This window comes from Dipodomys ordii, unplaced genomic scaffold (assembly GCF_000151885.1).
Source record: "Dipodomys ordii isolate 6190 unplaced genomic scaffold, Dord_2.0 Scaffold23, whole genome shotgun sequence".
Lineage (NCBI taxonomy): Eukaryota > Metazoa > Chordata > Mammalia > Rodentia > Heteromyidae > Dipodomys > Dipodomys ordii.
In genome coordinates this window covers 7,344,493-7,369,028 of record NW_012267239.1, presented here as the reverse complement: position 1 = coordinate 7,369,028, position 24,536 = coordinate 7,344,493, and the positions used below count along the sequence as shown (strand labels likewise).

Sequence of the window (24,536 nt, the reverse complement as noted above, 5' to 3'; positions counted from 1 at the left end):
TATGTGGTGCTGAGGAATCGAACCCAGGGCCTCAGGCATGCAAGGCAAATGCTCTACCACTGAGCCACCTTCCCAGCCCTCACTGAGCATTTTCTATGTACTAGGCTCAATGGTAGGCTCTTTATTATTGAATTCTTACAATAGCCCTGTTGATAGATTTTTTTTTTATCACTACTTTGAAGATTTTTTATTTTTCCCAGTCCTGGGGCTTAAACTCAGGGCCTGGGCACTGTCCCTGAGCTTCTTTTGCTCAAGGCTAGCACTCTACTACTTAAGTCACAGCGCCACTTCTGGCTTTTTCTGTGTATGTGGTACTGAGGAATCGAACCCAGGGCTTCATGCATGCCAGGCAAGCACTCTACCACTAAGCCACATTCCCAGCCCTTTATCACCACTTTAGAGATAAGGAAACTGAGGTTTCATCAACTTAAAGAACTTTCTCAGGGGCTGGGGGTTTAGCCCAGTGGAAGGGCACCTGCCCAGTGCACGCAAGGCCCTGGGTTCGGTCCTCAGCCCTGGGGGGGAAAAAAAAAAGAACTTTCTCGAGATCACAAAACTTGAAGAGGATAGGGTTTGAAAATTCACGTCCCTCAAGAGTAGTTACTAGTAGTTGCTCATACTGCTTTTCCCTTAGGTTCTAATGGTGCTACTTTCTTGACTGAGTCCTGCCTTTTAGCAGATTAGCTCTAGTTTCAAAGCTCTGGTTTCCTTATCAGTAGTAAAGACCTGATGCTCAAAAGAGAGGGTGTTCCATCTATTATACTTAGCCAAATAAAGATTATGTGTTAATAATGTAACATATTAAAATAGGCTTCCAGCTGTTCTGTTACATAATTCTTGATGCTTTTAACAAATACTCTTGTTTGTTTGTTTTTTGTGTATATTTTAGCAACTTCATTCAAGCGTGAGAACAGGGAATCTTGAAACCTGTCTGAGACTGCTATCTTTAGGAGCCCAGGCCAACTTCTTTCATCCCGTAAGAAAATACCTATTGATTCTGATAATAAATTGAAACTGAGTAGTGTTTGTAGACTTTAGTTTATGTAATTTGTTATTTATTTATTTTTGTCGGTCATGGGACTTGAACTCAGGACCTGGGAACCGTCCCTGAGCTTTTCTACTCAGACTAGTGCTCTACCACTTTGAACCACGGCTCTACTTTCAGTTTTTGGTAATTGGAGAAAAGAGGCTCACAATCATTCCTGCCAGGGCAAGCTTGGAACCGCAATCCTTAGATCTCAGCCTCCTGAAGATCTAGGATTATAAACATGAGCCGCCAGCTCCCGGATTGTGTGATTTGCCTTTTAATTTTTTTAATATATTTTTATTGTGAAAATACTGTACAGAGGGGTTGCCTTTTAATTTTGACTTTCAATTAATGATCCTTAGGAAAAAGGAAACACCCCACTCCATGTCGCCTCAAAAGCAGGACAGATTTTACAAGCTGAGTTGTTGGCAGTATATGGCGCTGACCCAGGCACCCAGGATTCTAGTGGGAAAACTCCTGTTGATTATGCAAGGTAGGAGGCCAATATTCTTGCCACTTCTCTCTTTTACAGTGGATATAACTTACTGTTAAGTCATTAAATTGTGATTAATATTTAACCCCTTTAAAAATTTATATTTTATTTTGCAAATGAAGACATTTCAAATTATTAAGGTTTGCCTGGCAAAGTCACAGAAAGGTAGAATCATAAACCATTGTGTTTAGCTTCCCATTTTTTTATTTGATCCTCTATGGCACAATGGTGTTTGATTTGTAGTTGGAGTATAAGTCAGTTATCAAGAATTACACAGGTCTGGTGGTGTAAGATCAATGGTAAGTGTTTGGCTAGCATACATAAGGCTTTGGCTTCCAGCCCTAATGCTGCAAAAAACAATGCCTACTCTCTTTTTTTGTGCGGCAACAGGGTTTGAATTCAATGCCACATGTTTATTCTACTTCTTGATCTATTACTTTAGTCATATCACCATCTGTTTTTCTTTATCTTTCTGATAGAGTTTTGTGGTTTTGCCAGCCTTGGACTGTGATCCACCTACTTAAATCCTGCCTAGCTAAGACCATTTTTGTGTACCACCACATTGACTTATTGGTTGAGATGGGATCTTGCTAACATTTTGCTTTGAGCTGGCTCCAATTTCTGTCCTCCTGATCACTGACTTCTAACTAGCTGTGATTACAGGGTGGAGCACCACACCTAGCCCAAATTTAGCACCAATAATGGCTTTTTTGAGGTTAGTTGGAGATAAAAGTCTCAGACTTTCCTGCTGTAGTGGACTTCAAACTGTAATCCTGAGCTCTCAGCCTCCTGAGTATCTAGATTACAAGTGTGCGATGGTACCAGCCCTAGTTATCATTTTTTTTTAATGAAGTAAATTTTAAATTAGTCATTGGTATGGATAGATGTGCTTAGTGTACTAAAAGGTAAACGGTATTTATTTATTTATTTATTTTTGCAGTCATGGGGCTTGAACTGGGGGCCTGGGCACTGTCTCTGAGCCTTTCTTCTCAGGGCTAGTGCTCTACCACTTTGAACCATAGCTCCACTTCCAGTTTTCTGGTGGTTAACTAGAGATAAGAGTTTCACAGACTTTCCTGCCTGGGCTGGCTTCAAATCATGATCCTTAGATCTCAGCCTCCTGAGTAGCTAGGATTACAGGCGTGAGCTACCAGCACCTGGTTAACTATAAATTTTTTATGGCAAACATATGGATACTCTCTGTACAGTTCTTTAAATTTTTTGAAAATTTGTTTATATTTTTTTAAGTAGTTATACAGCTGGGTGCTGGTGGCTCTCACCTATAATCCTAACTACTTAGGAGGCTGAGATCTTAGGATCATGGTTCAAAGCTGGCCCAGGCAGAAAAGTCCCCATGAGACTATTATCTCCAGTTAACCCCTCAAAAACTGGAAGTGGAGCTAGCCTTGAGCACAAAGAAGCCCAGGGACAGCACTCAGGTCCTGAGTTCAAGCCCCACAACTGACAACAACAACAAAAAAATAATTGTACAAAGGGGTTATCATTCAACAAATTATTTTGTAAGTACAATGTGTCTTGATCGATATCACCTCTTTCATTACGGTATGTGTTTTTGTTTGTGAGATGGGGTCATGATGTACAAATGTAAAAAACAAAAGCAAAAAAACCTGCTGTGTGAGATGGTTCATACATGTAATCTCAGCTATCTTAGGAGATGGAGATCTAGAGGGTTACAACTGGAAGCCAGACTGAGCAATAGATTAGTCAGACCCTATTTCAGCCAATAACCTGGTCATGGTGGTGGTATTTATCTGTGGTACCAGCTATTTGAGGGAGGCTGTAAATAAACATATTGAAGTCTGAGGTTGTCCCCAGACTAAAAACTCAAGACTACCTGTAAAAATAACACAAGCAAAAAAGGCTTAGAGCATGGCTCAAGTGATAGAGCTACCTCCCCGGAAAGCCTGAGGCCCTGAGTTCAAACATCAGTATTGCAGAGAGAGAGAGAGAGAGAAAGAGGGAAAACACCATGTGTATGTTAAAAAGATGTGCACTAAATTGGAAGGTAGTCTGCAGTGCCTTGAATGGTGAGAAGAGAAACTAACTGAAAGTAGATTTGGTCTTTGAAGAAGAAAGCCCACGGTAGTCTCTTATAATAATTTATATGCTATGTTACTAAAAGATCCTGAGAGACATAAATATTTTGAGGGCTGGAGATATGTTTCAAGTGGTAGAGAGCTGTGAGCAAGAAAGCCAAATGAACCAGGCGCTGGTGTCTCACGCCTATAATCCTAGCTACTCAGGAGGCTGAGATCTGAAGATCACAGTTCAAAACTAGCCCCGGCAGGAAGGTCCATAAGACTCTTATCTCCAATAAACCATTAGAAAACCAGATGTGGCACTGTGGCTCAAGCAGTAGAGTGCTCGCCTTGAGCTAAAGAGCGCAGGGACAGCACCCAAGCCGAGTTCAAGCCCCACGACCTACCAAAAAAAAAAAAAAGAAAAGAAAAATGAAAGCCAAATGAGAACTCCAAGCCCTGAATTCCAAGTCCAGATACTAGCACCAAAAAAAGCAGGGGGGTGGAGGAGGGAAACAGTCAAATATTTATTTCATCAGTGAGAAAAGACAATATTTTTTGTCATGGATATTGAAGATAAAGAAGTAAAAGCTGCATATATGAATTCTTCAGTAGGTTGGCCTATTTCTTCCTGAATTAGTCCTTGAAGAGGTTTCTAGACTGTCACCGAAACTTGATGGGGCACACCAGAATTACCTGGGGGAAGGAGCATTTAAAATCTTGCTGCCTGGGCCCATTTAATCCTGATTGAGAATTTCCAAGGAGTAAGGTGACACCTTTTGGGTGTATGTCTAATTTTTTTAGTGCTAGGCTTTGTGCATGTTAGGCAAGTGATCTACTACTGGGCCATATCCTCAGCTTTCCAGAAGGATGAGGCCTGGATGTTGTATCTTTCTGGAAACATTCATTAACTTTGGGGAATCTCTACCCTCAACCATTAATTTTATTTTCTCACTTAAATGAGGTTTGTCTTTATCCCTCTCATAGTCCTTAAATTTATTAAGTATTCTATTTGGAATAGAATAAAGGAAAGAGGATACTAAGGGTGGAAAAAGAAAACAAAACTAACAACCCAGTTTGCAAAGGTGGAACTCAAAGTAGATCTTAACAATCTACCTTACAGACAAAGGTTGATTATTCTAAAACGTCATGTTTTATAAAGTGCTCAGGTGTCTTGGGATGGCTTTGTACTGTTATACTCAAAAGTCAGTGACTAGTGCAGTTTCAATGGATCTTTGTGGATTTTTTTTTTGGTAGGCAAGGAGGGCACCATGAACTGGCAGAGCGCCTTGTAGAAATACAGTATGAGCTGACTGACAGACTGGCCTTCTATCTCTGTGGCAGGAAACCAGGTGAGTAAAAGGACAACAACCTTACCACATCTCCAAGTCTAGAACATTCTGGAAAAACAAGTTGGGTAACTATTTTTTTAATAACCTCTGTATTAACATATCCTAAAGAAAATGGTTAATAAAGTTTTTTTTCTTTTTGAAAGGGTCAGAGAGCTGTAGAATTGTTTTGTTTTGTTTCATGATAGAGTCTTACCATGCAACCCAATTGGCCCTGACTTCAGAAACCCCCTGCTTCCACCTCACGGGTGTAGGATAATCTGTATAAGCCACCAAGCCCAGCTTTTTCACTGCAGTTTTTCCAGTTTAATGTAAAAGATATAAAATTGATCGTCTCCTTGAATTTTTAGTTGTTAAAACTTCGTTGTAGCTCTAGAGAAGAGACTGAAGAATCAAAGAACATAACCAGATCAAAGCTGAATGTGTACTACAGTTCTTAAACGTCATGGGACTAGCAATGAAAAAGCAAAGCAGTAACCCTTGTTATTTGGATTCTTCCATCTAAAGATGGACAAAAGTCCAGAAATAAACTGCCATTTAACCAGCCTTGCTATTTGTAATATGCAACAAGGGAGCAAACTATGTTTTGTGAACCAACTCCAGCCTGATACTTGTTTTATTAAATGAAATTATTATAAGCTAACCATACCTGCCTACTTATTCCTATTTATGGCTATTTTCAAACAACAGCAGCAGAATTGAATAGATTGCATGTTGTGGCAGCTTGCTACAAAGCCTAAAATATTTACTGTGTGGCCACATATATAAAATGTTTGCCAACCCTTGGTGTATAATGTCCACATACATATTTACAGAGATTTTCCACCTTGGCTGTACAACAGAATTAACAGTCTCTAGTGTGGCTCCATTTTGGAGCAAGGTAGAGTAAGCATATGCCATCCTGCCTGTTGTGCTGTATGGAGCTGAAACCCCAAGGAAGCTAACAGTGAATGCTAGCTTGATCAAGAAGGGAACTTGACTGGGTGCTGGATCACTGGAGATAAGAGTCTCATGGGCTTTTGTGCCTAGGTTGGCTTTGAACCATGATCTCAGTATTCTAAGTAGCAAGGATTACAGGACTAAGATACCAGCCTGATTCAACATGTATCTTTTTGAAAATATAACAATAGGGTAGACTAAAGATGGAGTTATAATCAAACCCCAAATCAACTGGATCTGGGTGATATAGAATATTCTATCTATCAGAATACATATGCTTTTGAACAGGTAAGCCATATGCTGGTGCTTAAAATGACCATGGAAAATCTAAAGGAATTAGGTGCCCGCAAAGCATTTTATTATCCGACCATACTGGAATAAAGCTAGAAATTGACTTTAAAGTATTCAACTGCTTACAAATCAAACAACACACTTCCATGGGTCCAAAAGGAAGTTTCAAAGAGAATTAGGAAAATTAGAAAATATATTCAACTAAATGAAAGTACCAAATTGTAGCTAACATAATGGTGTAGGGAAATTTATATCAAATAATTTAACTAGGGAAAAAAGTTGAAAATCAAGCTTCCTCCAAAGAAACTGAAAAAGGAAAAAATAAATACAAAACACACAGAAAACAGGAAATAATAGAGTGGAAATCAATAAAATTGGAAGAGGAAAATAGATAAAAACAATGAGACCAAAAACAGATTATTTATAAAGGCCAATAAGATTGACAGATGTCTTGTCATACTGCTTTTTTTAAAAAGGAAAGAGTACAAAGATGGAGAAATCACTTAAACACCACCCAAGAGGGGAAAATAACTTTAAAGGATAACAAAAATAGCTTTTATTTTTTTTGCTGGTCCTAGGGCTTGAACTCTGGACCTGGGTGCTGTTCCTAAGCTGCTTTGTGTGCAAGACTAGCTCTCTACCATTTGAGCCACAGCCCTACTTCGGGCATTTCTGAGTAGTTTATTGGAGATTAGAGTTTCATGGACTTTCCTGCTAAAGCTGGCTTCGAACCTTGATCCTCAGATCTCAGCCTCCTGAGTAGCTAGGATTATAGGCATTAGCCACAAGCACCTGGCTAAAAAATAGCTTTGAATGTAGTTCAGTGGAAAAGCACTTGCTTAGCATATCTAAATCCCTTGGGTTTAATCCCTGTCACTGCAAATAATTGCTTAATTGGGACAGCTTAGATAAAATGAACTAATTCCTTGAAAGCCACAGACTACCAGGAGATAATCTAATTATGATATATTATTTTTCTTTTTATGGTGCTGGGAATTAAACCTACATGCTAATTTAAGCATCTACCACTGAGCTACATTCCCAGCCCAATAAATCCTTATTTCAAAGAATTTGGTTTTGTATTTTAAAATATAAATATAAAATATAAATCCAAGGCCCACAAACATAGGAGAAAGAATACCTCTCATATGAGTTGAGAGGTAGTATGATTACTGCAGTCAGTACAAAAAACTAAGCTTCATGAACATAGAAAAAAAATCTTTACCAAGTTTTAGCAGATTAAATCCAACAATGTATAAAAAGAAAAATACAAGTCAATGGTGGCTTGCTTCTATCATTATAGCTACTCAGGAGGCTGAGTGAGAAAGAAATCTGTTCATGGCCCAGGCAGAAAAGTCTGAGACATTCATCTACAAAATATATAGCAAAAAGCTTGACTAGAAACATGGCTCAATTGATAGAATGCCAGCCAAGCAAACAAGCTGAATGAACACAGGGCCTGAAGTTCAAACTCCATTTCAACCAAAATATATATGTATAAATATAAAACCAAGAGGAATTTCCCATATGGAAGCCTGATTCATACATTATTTGGAAATCAGCTAATCCACATCGCCTTAGCAGAATAAAAAGAAAAATTATGTAATCATCAGTTGATATAGAAAAAGACATTCAGCCAAAATTGACATCATTCATGATTTTTAAAAAATCTTATCAAACTAGGAACAGATCATGCTGGTATGTCCAATCTCACTACTCCTACTCAGTATCACACTAGAAATCCTGATTACTGCCATGTGAAGGCAAGAAAAGTAGATAAAAGACATTGAAGAGGGAAAAATAAAACTCTTCTACCTGTAATAACATAATTTCTATGTAGAAAATCCCAAGGAACCTATATGAAAATGCTTAAGAGTATCATATTTAATAGAATTATAGAATACAAAGTCCGAAGCCCAAAATCTTATGTTTTAGACTAGCAGTGAACAGTTGGAAACTGAAACTGGAAAAACTATTTATAATAGTTCCCAATACTTAGGTATATACCTTACCTTACCTCCCCTCAAAATTTTATATATATATATATATATATATATATGTATATATATATATATGTATATGTATGTATGTATGTATGTATGTACATATGCACATGCACGGAGACACATGCAGTGTTTACAGATTGGTAAATTCAGTATATCCAATGTGTCAGTTCTCCATGATATAGGATATAAGTTCTATTCAAGAGTTTTCTTGGATACAGATATTCTGATTCTAAAACAGGAAGTCAAAGGAATTAGACTAGTCAAGACCATTTAACAAAAGGATATTGTGGAAAGAAGCACACTAACTTCTTTTTTTTAATAAGTTTTTATTGTGAAAATACTGTACAGAGGGGTTACAGTTACATGAGACACTAAATTCTAAGACTTACAGAAAACTCTATAGTATGTAAGACACAGTGGTATTAAAGTAGTAAACACATGGGTCAATAGGGAATTCAGAAAAAGACATATCGGTTATAAAATTATCAGTTCATAAATGTTTTTGACCAAAGTGCAAAGGTAATTCAGCAGAACATACCATATTGGAACAACTGGACTCCATGGGAAGAGAATGAACTTTTCAATCCAAAATCTTAAACTTTATACAAACATTAGCACAAGCTCAGTGCCTTTGTCTCATACTTGTAGTTCTAACTACTTGAGAGGCTGAGATTGGAAGGATTATGATTTGAGGTCAGTCCAGGAACCCTTTCTCAATTTATTGCTGGGCATGGTGGAGCATGCCTGGGTCCTAATTGCATGGGTGGCTGAGGTCAGGAGGACTGTGATTCCAGGCCAGCCCAAGAAGAAAAGTCCACAAGACTTCATTTCAGTGAAAGAAGCAGGCAGGGCATGGTGACATGCAACTCTTATACCAGGAGGAAGTGGAAAATAGGAGGATTGAGGTCTAGATTCATGTCCAGTCAGGAAGAAAGATAAAAATAATTAGTTTAATAAAGCTTTGAAGGAATCATTTGGCAATAAAGTATCTGTGTAGCAAGCACAAGGTCCTAAGTTTAAATCCAGTATCACCAATTTGAAAAAAAATAGAGAGAGGTCAAAAAACAGTAATTAATGCTGGAGGCTTTTGGTTCATGCCTTTAATCCTATCTACTTAGGAGGCCGAGATTTGAAGATAGAGGTTCAAAGCCAAGCCATACACATTTGAGAGACTTAACCTCCAAGTAGAAAAGCCAAAGTAGAACTGTGGTACAAAGGGTAGTGCAGCCTTGAACAAAAAAAAAAAAAAAAAAAAACCTAAGAAAGCATGAGACCCTAACATTGGGTGTCAGTACAAATGTGTGTTGTGTGTGCACACACACACAAACACACATAATAACTAAACTGGGTCATTGGCTTAAATATTTAACCTAAACTATAAAACTTTTAGAACAAAATATTGGGGAGAGTCTTTGCGATCTTGAATTAAAGTTCTTAATATTAAAGTTCTTTTTTTTTTTTTTAATTTGGTCAGTCATGGGGCTTGAACTCTGGGCCTGGGCCCTGTCCCTCAGCTCTTCAGCTCAAGGCAAGCACTCTACCACTTGAGCCACAGCACCACTTCCAGTTTTCTAGTAGTTTATTAGAGATAAGAGTCTCACAGACTTTCCTGCCTGGGCTGGCTTTGAACTGCAATCCTCAGATCTCAGCCTCCTGAGTAGCTAGGATTACAGGCGTGAACCACCCATGCCCGGCTTTGTTTTTAATATTATTATGAAATTTAATATTGCTGGGGACTGGGTGGCTTGTGCCTGTAATCCTAGCTACTCAGGAGTTAATTCATCTCCCTCAACATTTTTCCATGGCTAAAGATCATCTGTTATCTTGGGGGTGCACTTACAAGTTTTGGCTGAGCTTCGGTTTTCTACTGAGTGATGTCTAACAAAAGAGGAGGTGAAGGCTCCTGCCTTTACCAGAAAACCAGAAGTGGTGCTGTGGCTCAAGTGGTAGAGCACTATTCTTGAGCTGAAGAACTGAGGGACAGTGCCCAGGTTCAGAGTTCAAGCCAAAGGACCAACAAAAATCAAAAGAGGAGGTGATTCTTGATTCTACACAGTTTTTCAGGGATTTGTAGCTAATCTGGCAACTACTGTTACCCTAAATTCATAGTTGCAGGAAATATTAAGTGTAAAATTTAAATTGAGAAAATAATGAGCATGTTCTTTTACAGACCTTATTAGTATTTCTATGGATAAAATTTTGGTTTCTGTTTCAGATCACAAAAATGGACAGCACTTTATAATACCTCAAATGGCAGACAGGTAAGGCAATTGGATACCAGTCAATTTTATTTGCCCCCCCCCCAATATTTCCCTGGTGATATAGTGCTTGAGCAGTATATTTTATTTGTGTTTTAACAAAGCCCATACATTTTTCTCTTTTATGGCTATACAATGTGGAAATAAGACTGCTGTAAGTAAACCACCATATAAAACTTAAGTTTGAAAGCACACAAGTAATGAGTTTATTAATAAGGAAATTGGAGTCAGTAATAATAACCACAGTTTTAACCAGTTATGATAGTACATTGTATCAGTAGATTATATATGAAATATTTCTGGGTCATGGAGTTTCTGTTCTTTGTCCATAATAAGTGTCAGTAAACCTCTTTCATCTAGGGCCCAGATGAGTATTTTAGGCTCTGAGCCATACAGCCTATGGTAGCTATTCAGCTCTACCATTGTAGACAAAAGCATTGAGAAAAATTGGACACTGAGTAAAAATGGGTATGTCTTTTTCCAGTAAAATTTTATTTCTGGATACTGACTCTTGAATTTCATTAAACTTTCACATTTTATGAACTGTTATTCTTTCTCTTCCCCAACCATTTAAAAATATAAAAGCAATTCTTAGCTGATAGGCTGAACAGATACAAGGCCAACTTTGCTGTGTGAAATCAGATGAGGTCATTGTTACAGGAATGAACCTTAAATCCTATTTAGGCTTTGTACAAATACTGTCAAGGGTTTATGAAATGATTACCTACTATTCTAGATACAATCTTGCCATTCCAGTTTTTCACAGTTTCTTTTTATTTTTTCCGATGGTGCTGTGGATGGAACTCAGGACGTCATGCATGACAGGCAGAAATTCTACCACTGAGTCACATCCACAGCTCTTTAATACTTCAAAAATTGTGTCTCCTTACATAAGGGACTAAAGATTAAGCTAGCAGTTGTTTTGTCATTGATTTGGTGGGCAATTTTTTTTCTCTACCATTTTATATAACTATTGTATTTCTAGAAGGAGTTACTTTGGCCAGATTATTTCCATTTCCTTACTTATCTCTTCGACTATAGAATGCTTAAGTTGGACAGTGTTCATTAACTGTAATAATATTTTCATAACCTGAGTATCTTAATCTTCTACAGACTTCACAAATGTGGTTCTATTTCTTTGCTTACTTGTTTTGTACATTTTCTTAGCAGCCTGGATTTGTCTGAATTGGCAAAAGCTGCTAAGAAGAAACTTCAGTCTGTGAGTATCTCTTTACTGGTGGACTCTATTACGGGAATTCATGTATCCAGTGGTACCTATTGTCAGTCCAAGTTACCCATTACATTTGATGACTTTATTTCATGTTTTGAGGTGATGTTAAATTAGAAACAGATTGTTGAGTTCACTGTTATATGTAACAAGTCCAAAAGCACTATTAACTTTAGCATATCTAATTCACTGGCTCTGCCTCAAATACGCCCAATTTTCTGTCATGTTAAGAGAGAAACCTGCACCTATGTTATTAGGAAGTTGGTTACCCTCAGGAGAGTTCCCTGTTTCTTTCCCTGGAATTACTTCTGGTAGCCACATAGGATGCTGGGGAATGATAAAAGTTGATGCTGGCAAGGTGATGAGTTCTATATTCACTTATGCCATGGTGTAACTCTCGTTGCCCATCTCTGCCATTGATCCAAACATTTTTAAAGCTGGTCGTGACCTTAGGTCCAGACTCACATATATATCTGAAAGTCATTTTTATCTGTGTCTTTATAAACTTCCCACCTAGCCTCAGCCCCAGAAAACTGACTACTCCAAGAACAATTTCCCTTTGTCCACTCCTTCACATGAAGCCTCAAAGGGTGCTTCCTGGCCACTGTAGCCACCAGATTATCCTCATTGTTTTGTGGATCAGATCCAAGATTTATAGCTTCTTTCTGTGACCTTTAAGGAATGCCATCCAACTCTCACCTTTCAGAGCTTGTCTTACTTTTCCATCTGGTTCTGTATGTGTCTCTATATGTTGATGGGTTAACACTTTCTGAGACCAAGAACAGTTGTCTTTAAATCCTTTTCCAGGAATCTTATTCTGTCTGCACATTTGCAGACATAACTTTTAGCATTCTCTATAGTTTAGGGAGCAGCTCACCCAGAGCCCTAATCTGAAATGGCAGCTTCCCTAATTTGTGACTTTCTGCTCATTCCCCCTTTCACAAAAGATCCTTCTTAGAAACCTCATATATTAAATAACATAAAATTAACTTGCCCTTATTAGTATTTAACTGTATTATGAAATAAATGTGTTTTATGTAATTTGTCTGGTGTCTCTTTGTTCTATATATATGGTTTTGTGTGTCTGTGTTTTATTGCCTTTCTTAAACTAGGAGCTCATATAGTATAAAGATGATTAAGATAATATATTTTGGAAGCACAAAATATCACATGGTTTCCTTTTGTTTTTTTTTTTTCCTTCCTGCTAGTCCTGGGCTTAACTCAAGGTCTGGGTGCTGTCCTTGAGGGTTTTTTTTTTTGTGGTTTTTTTTGGGGGGGTCCGTTCGTGGGGCCTGAACTCTGGGCCTGGGTGCTGTCCCTCAGCTCTTCAGCTCAAGGCTAGTGCTCTACCACTTGAGCCACAGTGCCACTTCCGGCTTTTTTCTTTTTGTTTATGTGGTGCTGAGGAATTGAACCCAGGGCCTCATGCATGAAAGGCAAGCGCTCTTACCACTGAGCCAGCTTCCCAGCCCCTGTCCTTGAGTTTTTTTGCTTAAAGCTAGTGCTCTACCATTTGAGCTGCAGCTCCACTACCAGCTTTTTCATGGTTAATGGGAGAAAAGAGTCTCTTGGACTTTTCCTGCCCAGCTGGCTTCAAACCACGATCCTCAGGTCTCAATTTTCTGAGTAGCAAGGATTACTAGTGTGAGCAACAAGCTCCCAGTGTGGTTTCATTTTAGTTACTCATAAACTTACATATAACTTACCTTGATAAAATCCAGATTCTCTTTGACTCTTTTGGTATTTGCTAGGTTAGAAACCATGAAAGCTGAGATGATGTCTATAGTGTCTAGCATGCAGCAGGCATTAAATATCTTGGTCAGAGTTTGATATGGTTCTCAAGAACTCAGGGTGTGGGTCAGATTGATCAGGTGTACCCCTTGACCCTGCAAAGCGCCTTATCCAACCCTGTAAGTTGGTGGTGTCCCCTGGAAAAGGCAGAAAATGATATAGTAGGGCATCCTTAGACCAACAGCACTATTAAATTAGAATACACTATCAGACTAGAATTACTAGATAAGGGGGAGCTGCCTTTATCAGCTGTTATGACTTGGTGGTTTCCTTGAAGGTAGCTGCTTACCAATGCCAGAACAGCATTCATTCTACATTATCTTCCTCCTCTCCTCTCTTCCCTCCCCACCTCCCTTCCTCCCTTTCTTTCTTCCTCTTTCCCTCTACCTTCCCTCCCTGCCTCTATCTCTCCCTCTCTTTTCTCCTTTCTCCCTAATAAGAGAACTATAACAGAGATCAATGTATATATGACTTAGTAAATGTTAACATTTTAAGAGGCTTAAACCTGAATCTTAGTTTTTTCACTAATTAGCTTTGTGGCTTAGAGCTGCCTACTAACTTCTATGCCTTAGTGTTCTTGTGTGTGCAGTGGAACAGTGGTAAATCCTATCTTCATAGAAGTGGTTGTATTAAATATGATGATGTTAACATAGTAACTCAGATGTAAGCCCCTAGTCAATTTTGGCTGTTGTCATTGTTAAGTGATAATAACATCAGTTTGTTGTTCCTTAGAGAAAGAAACAAGGTATTTCCAATAACATCAGTTTGTTGTTCCTTAGAGAAAGAAGGTATTTCCCAAGCACGTTCAAGTTCCCAACCTTATTATCTTGTCTAGAAACAGACTTTTACATTTTTAATTAAAAATGTAATTAAAAATCAAAGATGCTGAAATGATCCTCAATTACTAGTTCTTAATCAACTCAGACTCAGTGTTATGGAGGGTTTTTTCAGTTATTTTTTCAAAACAGATTGTTTTGTACCTGTTTTATAACACCATATAGTTATAGGAATTTTATATTTAAATTGTTGTGTTTGTTTTTTTTTTTGGTTGGTCGTGGGGCCTGAACTCTGGGCCTGCGTACTGTCCCTCAGCTCTTCAGCTCAAGGCTAGTGCTCTACCACTTGAGCCACAGCACCACTTCTAGCATTTTCTGCTTATGTGGTGCTGAGGAATTAAACCCAGGGCCTCATGCATGCAAGGCAAACAGTACCACTGAGCTACCTTTCCAGCCCAATTGTTTTGGTTTTTGAGAACAAGTCTCACTGTAACCCAGGCTGGCTTCCTACTTATGTAATCCAGACTGGCCTGGAACTTGTGATTTTCCTGGTTGTCTGCTAAGTTCTGGGGTTGAAGTTATATCCCCTCATGTCTAGCTCTGTAACCAACATTTTAAATGGCTGCATAAAAGATAATTCAGATCAGCCTGAGTGAATATTTCCTTAGTTGCATGTACTATTTGCAGATGGGAGCTATATAGTGGGAAGTATAACAAACTCAGCATCTGCCCTCACAGAGCAGGGAACATTAAAAAGTGCAAGTGTCAGGATGAGTTTCATGAGGCAGAAAGGATACAGCTGGAGCTGCCTTGGCAGGGGCTTGTACTTGTCTGAGTTGGGAAGAGATCGCCCCCCCATCCCATCCCTGTCCCTGGCTGCTGTCAGTTAGCCCCCTCTGTCTGTGTGGTGTTTGTGTCATGAGCTGACACCATACAACATGCTGGTTAGTCAGGTTATGATTTGCTAGGAGGACTGCTGCCTGAGTGCTTTTTATCCACTCTGTCAGCACATTTTCATTTCTTTGTCCTACCAGGAGTTGGGATTGCCTACTTTTGGGGGGCTTGAAAAATGCTCTGAAGGGCAGAAGAGACAGAGTACTGTCAAAAGAGAGCAGAGAATGAGCCTGCCTTTAGGTGATGTGTTAGTTACTTCGTGCCTTCTCAGTAGCAGCAACCCTGTTTGTATGTTACAGAGCAGTAATGTTGCTGAGGATGGCAGATGTTTCTAGAGGAAATATTATCTGCTTAATAGTGGGTATTTACCAGGCACTAGCTTTGAATAGACATTGGAGGTAAAATGGTGAATAAGTCATAGTCCCCTCTTCTGATGTTAATCATTGTCCCTTGTATCCCTGATATTTTTTTCCTTTCAGCTAAATAATCATTTGTTTGAAGAACTTGCCATGGATGTTTACGATGAAGTTGACAGGCGAGAGACTGATGCAGGTGACTTACCATGTGGCTTTCCTAAGCTTCTGTTATCACTAGGCAGTGTCTAGCTGCCAGCCTCAGTGTTTTACTTGCCCAATTTCTCCTGTCCTCCTAATGCGTGTATCAACATATACTTTTGCGTATGTTGGCTTCAAGAGTGTGCTTCCCCAAGTCTCCCTAGTAACGTGTGAGCTGTGCCTCCCAGCGGAGCCGTGGCACCCCAGATGTGATGAGATTCTATCTCTGGCTCTTTCCTCTGGCTAGTCTGGCTTGCCACGCAAAACCACAGCACCCTGGTAACTGAGACAACCGTCGTCCCCTTTCTTCCGGTCAATCCTGAGTACTCATCAACACGAAACCAGGCAAGTGGCTTAATTTGAAAACTAAGTAGTGATATTTGAGGAGTAGTTGATGTCATGGTATTTCCCTTTTCCAAAATGAGTATTGTGTTTCAATTGATTAAAATCTACTATCTTGGGGCTGGGAAAGTGGCTCAGTGGTAGAGCGCTTGCATGCCTGAGACTCTGGGTTTGATTCCTCAGCACCACATAAGCAAAAAGAAAAAAGCCGGAAGTGGTGCTGTGGCTCAAGTGGTAGAGCACTAGCCTTGAGCTGAAGAGCTGAGGGACAGTGCCCAAGCCCAGAGTTCAGGCCCAACGACCGGAACCAAAAAAAAAAAAAAATCTACTATCTTGTATATACATAAACATACATGCAACTCAAAAAATGATAAGAAAAGAGGTGGATGGGAGCAAATGACTGAAAATGAATATAAACAATTCATAGAAGAAATATAAATGACTTACAGATGGCAAGAAATGTTTGACCTGACCAGTAATCAAAGAAAGCAACTGGAAGGAAATTGACATTAGCTCCAAGCTAATGATGAGCAGGATGGGCTTTCTCCTGCTACAGAAAAGATGTTAAGTTTCTAGAATGCTTTAGAAAAACATTTGATGCTGCATATACATGTTATCCCAGGGTGGTGGGTAGTAGAGGGAGGATGGGGGAGTTGGTAAGGCAGGACAAATTATTTTGAGAATTCTGCTTTCAAAAAAACAACAACCATTTAAAAAGGAAAAAGCTAATGGAGTAGTGGCTTAAGTGGCGGAGTATACCTGTCTGGCACATGCAAGATCCTGAGTTTAAGCCCTAAAGCCACCAATAAAAGGAGAAAAGAAGAGAAATTTATCAGCTTGAAAAGCTTCCAAGTTAAGCATATTTTTTGCTCAGTTCCTTGTATGAGAATGTGTGTGTGTGTATATATATGTGTGTGTGTATATATATACATATGCATATACATATATATACATACACACATTTTTTTCCAGTCCTGGGGCTTGAACTCAGGGCCAGGGCACTGTCCCTGAACTACTTTTGCTCAAGTCTAGCATTCTACCACTTGAACCACAGCCCCACTTCCAGCTTTTCTGTTTATGTGGTACTGAGGAATTAAACCCAGAGTTTCATGCATGCTAGGCAAGCATTCTACCACTAAGCCACATTCCCAGCCCCTGAGAATATATTCTAATAAAATTGAAATAGATTTACATACAGAGCAAAGTACATAATAACAGAGCATATAAAACATCCTTAGCTTGCTGGCTCATACCTGTAAAATCCTAGCTACTCTGAAGGCTGAGAGCTGAGGATCAGGCTTCAGAGCAAGCCTGGGCAGGAAAGTCTCTGAGACTCTCCACTACAAAAAAAAAAGATGGAAGTGGAGTTGTGGCTTAAGTGGTAGAAGGCTAGCTTTGTGCATAAAAGCTCAAGGACAGCAGGCCCAGAGTTCAAGCCCCAGGACTGGCAAAACAACAACTTCAGCTAGGCTAGAGGTATGGGAGATGGGTAGGCTCAAGTTGGTATATTGCCTGCCTAATAAACAAAAGCCCCTGAGTTCAATCCCTAGTATAGCAAAATAAAGAAGTTCAGCTTCAGATCCATCAGGAGAAGAAGAAGTGGTGAGTAGATGAGGAAGAAATTTTATTTTATTTTTGCAGGTCCTGGGGCTTGAACTGGGTGCTGTCACTGAGCTTCTTTTGCTCAAGGCTAGCACTTGAGCCACAGTGCCACTTCTGGCCTTTTTTTAAAAATTTTTTAAAAATCTTGAGTAGTTTATTGGAGATATGAGTCTCACGGACTTTTCTGCCTGAGTAGCTAGGATTACAGGCATGAGCCACTGGCACATGGCTGGAATTTTTGTTTTTATGACTAATGGCTATATAGACTGTTAAGAATCTCAACATCTGGATTATTACTTTATCCTGAAAGTTAGAAATTTTTCTCCAATTTTTTTTATTACTGAGTCTACTTCAGAATTAAATCATTAATAGAAGAAAATCAGTAAGTAGAACCATATTGTTTATGTACTTACTTTGGTGGTGTTAAGAATAGACCCCAGGGCTGGGAATGTGCTTGCCTAGCATACATTTGGGTTCGATTCTTCAGTACCACATAAGCAGAAAAAGCCAGAACTGGTGCTATGGCTCAAGTAGTAGAGCGCTAGCCTTGGGCACAGAGAGGCTTGGGAACAGAGCCCAGGCCAAAAAAAAAAAAAGGATAGACCCCAGAGCCACTTGCATACTAGGCAAGCACTTTACCACTGAGCTATATTCCCAGCCAGAGTCATTTTATCCATATGAACGAAAAGAAATACAGATTGTGAGCATCTAAATGTTAAGAAGATTTCTTATATAAATGCTTTTAAATAGTTCTCATAGAAAACAATGTTTGATTTGATGTTTGCTGTGATAGGTTATTCTTTGGTCATATTGAAATACCTTTGCATGTTTTTATTTTTGCATTTCCAATTCTCATCCTTAGGGCAGACAGAAGTTAGCTCGATTTAATGCCCATGAGTTTGCTACGCTGGTCATCGACATCCTCAGTGACGCCAAGAGGAGACAGCAGGGCAGTCCTCTCTCCAGTTCAAAAGGCAAGTATCTAGCTCCAAGTGTGTACTTCTTTGGGCTTTCTAAGTCTTAACTATTAAATTTATAGCAGTCATTGACAACAACAGCTTACATTCCTATGATTTATTAGTAATTTGACAAAATGTTACCTGTTGCAGCTGAGCTAAATTAGAAGTATTTCAAAACTGGTAACTATTATTCAAATTTATTTTACATAGATTCCCCTTTCCCCATTGGATCTCTTATTCTCCTTATAAAATTGTACCCCAAAATTAACCCAAAAGTCTGTGTGAGCCATAGGTACGTACCCAGCTCCATAATCAGACTTAGTCTCAAGGAAAAAGAAGACTTTTGCATGGGGGCGGGGGTTGTTTTAGCAAGTTTAGTATAATGTCAGTTTTGTAAGTTAAACATTTATGTGGAGTGGGAGTTGGTACTGGGGTTTGAAGTTAGGGATTCATGCTTGCTAGGCAAGCAATTTACCACTTGAGCCCTTAAAACATTTTTTTTTGTTTTGTTTTGGGTCCAGTCCTGAACTCTGGGCCTGGGTACTGTCCCTCAGCTCTTCAGCTCAAGGCTAGTGCTCTACCACTTGAGCCACAGCGCCACTTCCGGCTTTTTGCTTATGTGGTGCTGAGGAATCAAACCCAGGGCCTTATGCATGCAAGGCAAGCACTCTACTACTGAGCCACCTTCCCAGCCCCCTTAAAACATATTTATATACATATATAAGACAGTGTGTATGCCAGGTGCCAGTGGCTCATTCCTGTAGTCCTAGATACTGACTGAGATGGCTGAGATTTGAAGATGGCAGTTCAAAGCCAGCCCAGGCAGGAAAGTCCATGAGACTCTCATCTCCAATTAACCACTAGAAAACCAGAAGTGGCACTGTGGCTCAAAGTAGTAAAGTCCTAGCCTTGAGCAAAAAGAGTTCAGGGACAGTGCTCAGGCTCTGAGTTTAAGCCCCATGGCTGACAAAAAATACATATACTATATAAATATAATATACAATTGGTTCTCACATGCAAATTACATATTTGCAAATTCAGCTAAAATTTTCTTATAGTCCCCTAATCAATGCTTGTTCCTGGCTGAGACTGTACAAAATAATTTACTGACTTTTTGTTTCAGCCCTTATATATGCACAGAACGTCTGGACAGTAAGCATAATTCTAGCATGACTTGTAGTGCTTTCGACCATGAAGGCAGTATTCATGAATTAAGTATTAATACATGAGATGTCATTAAACAGAATCACACATAAAAATATATATTGGGCTGGGAAGATGGCTCAGTAGTAGAGTGCTTGCCTTGCATGCATGAGGACCTGGGTTTGATTCCTCAGCACCACATAAGCAGAAAAAGCCAGAAGTGGCACTATGGCTCAAGTGGTAGAGTGCTAGCCTTGAGCTAAAAAGCTGAGGGACAGTATGCAGGCCCAGAGTTCAGGCCCCACGACTGACAAAAAAAGAGAAAAAAAGATATATTGGTTGATTAATGAAACTACTATGAACAGAGGTTCTTAGGAACCTAATCCTGTGTTCTCCATAGGGGCAGTGGTTATTCCACATTGATTTATTCAGTCTTCACAGCATCCCTTTAGAAAAATCACTATTAAGAATGACAAAAATTGTCTGGTACCAGTGGCTCACATCTGTAATCCTAGTTACTCAGGGGGTTGAGATCTGAGGATCATGGTTCAAAGCCAGCCCAAACAGGGAAGTCCATGACACTCTTATCTCCAGTTCACTACCAGAAAACTAGGAGTGGCGAAGTAGTTCAAAGTGGTAGAGTGCTACCTTGAGCAAAAGAAGTTCAGGAACAGTGCCCAGGTCCTGAGTTCAAGCCCCAGGACTGGCAGAAAAAAAAAAAGAAATAAAATTGAAAGAAAAAGAACATTAAAAAATTAGTTTAGCTGGGTGCTGGTGGCTCATGCCTGTAATCCTAGCTACTCAGGAGGCTGAGATTTGAGGATCGCGGTTCAAAGCCAGCCCGGGCAGGAGAGACCATGAGACTCCTATCTCCAATAAACCACCAGAAAACTGGAAATGGCGCTGTAGCTCAAGTGGTACAGCGCTCGCCTTGAGCTGAAGAGCTGAGGGACAGCGCCCAGGCCCAGAGTTCAAGCCCCACGACTGACAAAAAAAAAAAAATTAGTTTAAATTTGGACATTCATTGTAGCACTGTATAATAAAAAATGCTAATAATTTAAGTGTCTAGCACTATGCTACTAATTGGACAGCCATGATTGAAAATATCAAAGCACAATCCAGAGTTTTCTTGACATATTTAATAACCTTGAAGTTCATAATACTGAGTTGTTTTGTTTTTTGGTTCCAGTCATGGGGCCTGAACTCTGGGCCTGGATGCTGTCCCTCAGCTCTTTAGCTCAAGGTTAGCACTCTACCACTTGAGCCACAGCGCCACTTCCAGCTTTTTTTCCTTTTTGCTTATGTGGTGCTGAGGAATCGAACCCAGGGCCTCATGCATGCTAGGCAAGCGCTCCACCACTGAGCCACCTTCCCAGCCCCCAATACTGAGTTTTTTTTTATTATTTATTTATTTGTCGGTCGTGGGACTTGAACTCTGGGCCTGGGCGCTGTCCCTCAGCTCTTCAGCTCAAGGCGAGAGCGTTCTACCACTTGAGCTACAGCGCCACTTCCGGTTTTCTGGTGGTTTATTGGAGATAGGAGTCTCACGGTCTCTCCTGCCCAGGCTGGCTTTGAACCGCGATCCTCAGATCTCAGCCTCCTGAGTAGCTAGGACTACAGGCGTTAGCTACCAGTGCCCGGTCTGAGTTTTTTTTTTAAAGAATATACTTTCTTTTTTATTTTCCAGAGTTTTGGTAATGAGCATATACTAATTGTAAAATAAAAGGCTGTTAAAACAAAAAAATTAGTTTAAGCCGGGCACCAGTGGCTCACACGTGTTATCCTATTGAGCTCTTGGTTCAATCCAGCCCGAGCAGGAAAGTCTGTGAGACTCTTATCTCCAGTAAACCACCAGAAAACTGGAAGTGGCACTGTAGCTCAAGTGGTAGAGAGCTTGCCTTGAGCTAAAGAGCTGAGTGACGGCACTCAGGCCCAGAGTTCAAGCCCCGTGACCGACAAAAAAATAATAAAATTAGTTTAAACATTAAAGAAGCAATGATTTTTGTCTCCCTTGGCTCATTAGTTTCCAAATTCTTTATATTAAAACTTTATTACTTCTATAATCACATCAAATGTTTTAAATATTTAAAAAAAATCAAATAGTCCTTTTAAAAAGCCACAATTCATTACTCAGATATCAGTTATCAAGTCATCTGGAAAACAGTATTAGGAATTGGTGGTTAGCTTTAGCTGCCCGAAATTGGATAGTCCTGGGTAGTTTATGAACCTTTTTATTCCAAGCATGTCAGAGCCTGTAAAACCATCCTTGCCCTGTGTGGAATACATACTGTTAATAACGGAACTTGTATGTCCATTGGATTACTTCTCCTTTCCTTGCCCTTCCCCGTCTTCTCCTCTACCTTCTCTTCTCTCATTCTCATTTGTATTCAGGAACTAAATGTCAGTGTCCCTATTCTTTTTTTTTTTTAGTGTCCCTATTCTTTGAGCACCTACTTTCAAGGGTCCAGTGTCCTAATTTGCTTTCTGTTTTGATGACATTTTCTTATAAGTATGTCACAAGGATCAAATGGTACTGATACATCTTCATGATCTGGATCTATGCTGTATGTATGCAAGCCTGGGAACCTGCCTCCTCAATCTAATAAGCAGCTCCTTTCTGAATCATCTTCATTTGCCTATATTTCTCTAGGCAAATTTCTCTATATTTCTACTACCCCTCTATTGGTATTGAATATAACCAAAAAGTATGCCAGTAGGTTTTTGGAAGGAAAAACATTTTAAGCCTGAAGTAAGTTACTTGATTCTACTGACAGACAATGTGGAGCTCATACTGAAAACAATCAATAACCAGCACAGTATTGAGAGTCAAGATAATGACCAGCCAGACTATGACAGTGTGGCATCAGATGAAGACACCGATTTGGAGACCACAGCAAGCAAGGCAAACAGACAAAAGGTGAGAGAACACATCTCACACAGAAGGGCAGACACGTTTCTCTTAAAATTCTTTCCCCTGTAGAATTACCCTATCAGTCTCTCAAGGGGTAGCCCTGCAACAGGTACTAAGAGGGTAAAGTTGGGCTTACTGTTAGTTCTGGCCAAAGAACAGTGAAAAGAGATAAAATGTTTTGAAAATAGAGACTTTTGTCTCTGAGACAGTTGCAGTCACAGCCCGCTGCTGTCATGCCTCTGTTAAGATTGTGAGCCATGACTGAAAGGTTCTAGTCACTCAAAAAATACTTGCTAAGTGACTTCTTGGGTAACACTTTCCCAAATGAGGCCATTGCCTGGGAGAGGACTGATGACCATGGTGGAAGGTACAAAGCACAAGCAGAAGCTGGGGGAGTGAGAGGAGAGAACTTAGTGCCTGGGAGAGCCTAAGGAGGCTTGGTAGATGGCTGGGTCATAAGAGAAGCCTGAAAGGTTATATGGACTTTGGGCTTGTGAAGACGACTGGACAGGGCAGTCTGAGAAGAAAGAAAGAAAAGCCAAGGCTGTTGGGAGAAGGATAGAAGGATGGTTATGAATAGCCAAAAAAAAGCAGGGGTGGGGGAGACACAAAGGGGGTGAGAACACAAAGCTATAACAGGAAGAATGTAACATGAGAATGAACAACTATGGCTTTAGTCAGAAGCTGTGAGAGCCCAGGAGCTTTAGGTGAGGCAAGAGGACAAAGGTCAGATGTGAAAGGAGGGACCTGGTTAGGATGTTCCTATATGGTCCAAGTGGGCTGGAATGAGCTACCTCAGGGTCTGGGCTTGGAGGAGCCCAGTGGGAAAGCCTGAGGCACCATGGAGGAAGCAGGGTTTTCCAGGGCCCCATCTGCTGTGGATACTAGGAGTAGCCTGCAAAGTGCTTGATGGATTCTGAGAATGGAAGAACTGGAAGGTAGAGAGATGTAGAGGTGTGAAGTGGGAGATGGATTTAGATGTGCTTCACATGACTGTGAGAATCGTGCTGCCACTGGCAGATTGAGGAGATAACCCCTGCCAAGACTGCCAGAGTGGAAGCCAGTTTCCCTCCATTGACTGATCAGGCTCCCTCCTCCTGTCTTCACATCTACTTCCTCTAGCTGAGCTCTGCAGTCTGCTGGAATGTTCCTCCTCTGGGCACCATCTGACTGATCCCTTCACCTCTGTAGACTCTAATCAAGGCTCACCCCAGCTCCCTAACATGCACTCCCACCTATACTCTTACTTTAGCTCTGTGCCCCCTTCCCTGTATGTTTCCAAAGCACTAATCACTTTTCACTCACATTGTATATTTAATTATTTTTATGTTTCTCCTAATGCTGCTGGGATGAAAACACCATGGAAGCAGGAACCTATTTTCTGATACATCCCACACACCTGGAAACTGCCTAATGTGCAATAATGTTGGAATGAGTGAATTAATGGAAGAATGAGTAAGAAAAGAAAATGAGCAAGAAAAGGCGTGAAGATAGGACAGACTTCCTCAGACAGTCATTAGCAGTGTAGATTTGCAGCCCTGCTTGCCTGCTCCAACATAGGGACCCTACGTTTATGTTTCAGTTTTACATTACTCTCAGAAGCCTTGATTTGATTTAACTTGTGATTCAGCTGGCACAGCCAGAAATGGAAATTCTTTAGCTGTTAGGCTTTAACATTATCATCTCAGATTGTGAACATTTTCCCCAATTTATTTTTAGAGCCTAGATTCAGATTTATCAGATGGACCAGTCACTGTGCAGGAATTTATGGAGGTCAAAAACGCCCTAGTGGCTTCTGAGGCCAAGATACAACAGCTAATGAAGGTGAATAACAACTTGAGTGACGAGCTGAGAATTATGCAGAAAAAGGTAACATGTTAATGAATGCCAGGACGGTTGATTCTTTGATCCCATAGTATAAGGAAGTCAATCCC

General features: G+C 40.0%; 1 protein-coding gene across 9 annotated transcripts in view; it reads left to right on the top strand.

Moving 5' to 3' along the window:
- Git2 (G protein-coupled receptor kinase interacting ArfGAP 2) overlaps nt 1-24,536 on the top strand; it is a 52,363-nt gene that overhangs the window by 9,475 nt on the left and 18,352 nt on the right. For 4 of the 9 annotated variants that reach the window (XM_013014385.1, XM_013014382.1, XM_013014390.1 and 1 more), the window contains exons 5-14: nt 890-976; nt 1,390-1,520; nt 4,817-4,911; nt 10,360-10,405; nt 11,570-11,621; nt 15,571-15,643; nt 15,893-15,990; nt 18,452-18,563; nt 22,466-22,608; nt 24,322-24,471. In XM_013014385.1, coding sequence (XP_012869839.1) covers nt 890-976; nt 1,390-1,520; nt 4,817-4,911; nt 10,360-10,405; nt 11,570-11,621; nt 15,571-15,643; nt 15,893-15,990; nt 18,452-18,563; nt 22,466-22,608; nt 24,322-24,471 — 987 coding nt within the window. The remainder of the gene's footprint in view (nt 1-889; nt 977-1,389; nt 1,521-4,816; nt 4,912-10,359; nt 10,406-11,569; nt 11,622-15,570; nt 15,644-15,892; nt 15,991-18,451; nt 18,564-22,465; nt 22,609-24,321; nt 24,472-24,536) is intronic. The other 5 variants (XM_013014389.1, XM_013014386.1, XM_013014384.1 and 2 more) reach the window with 4 other exon arrangements.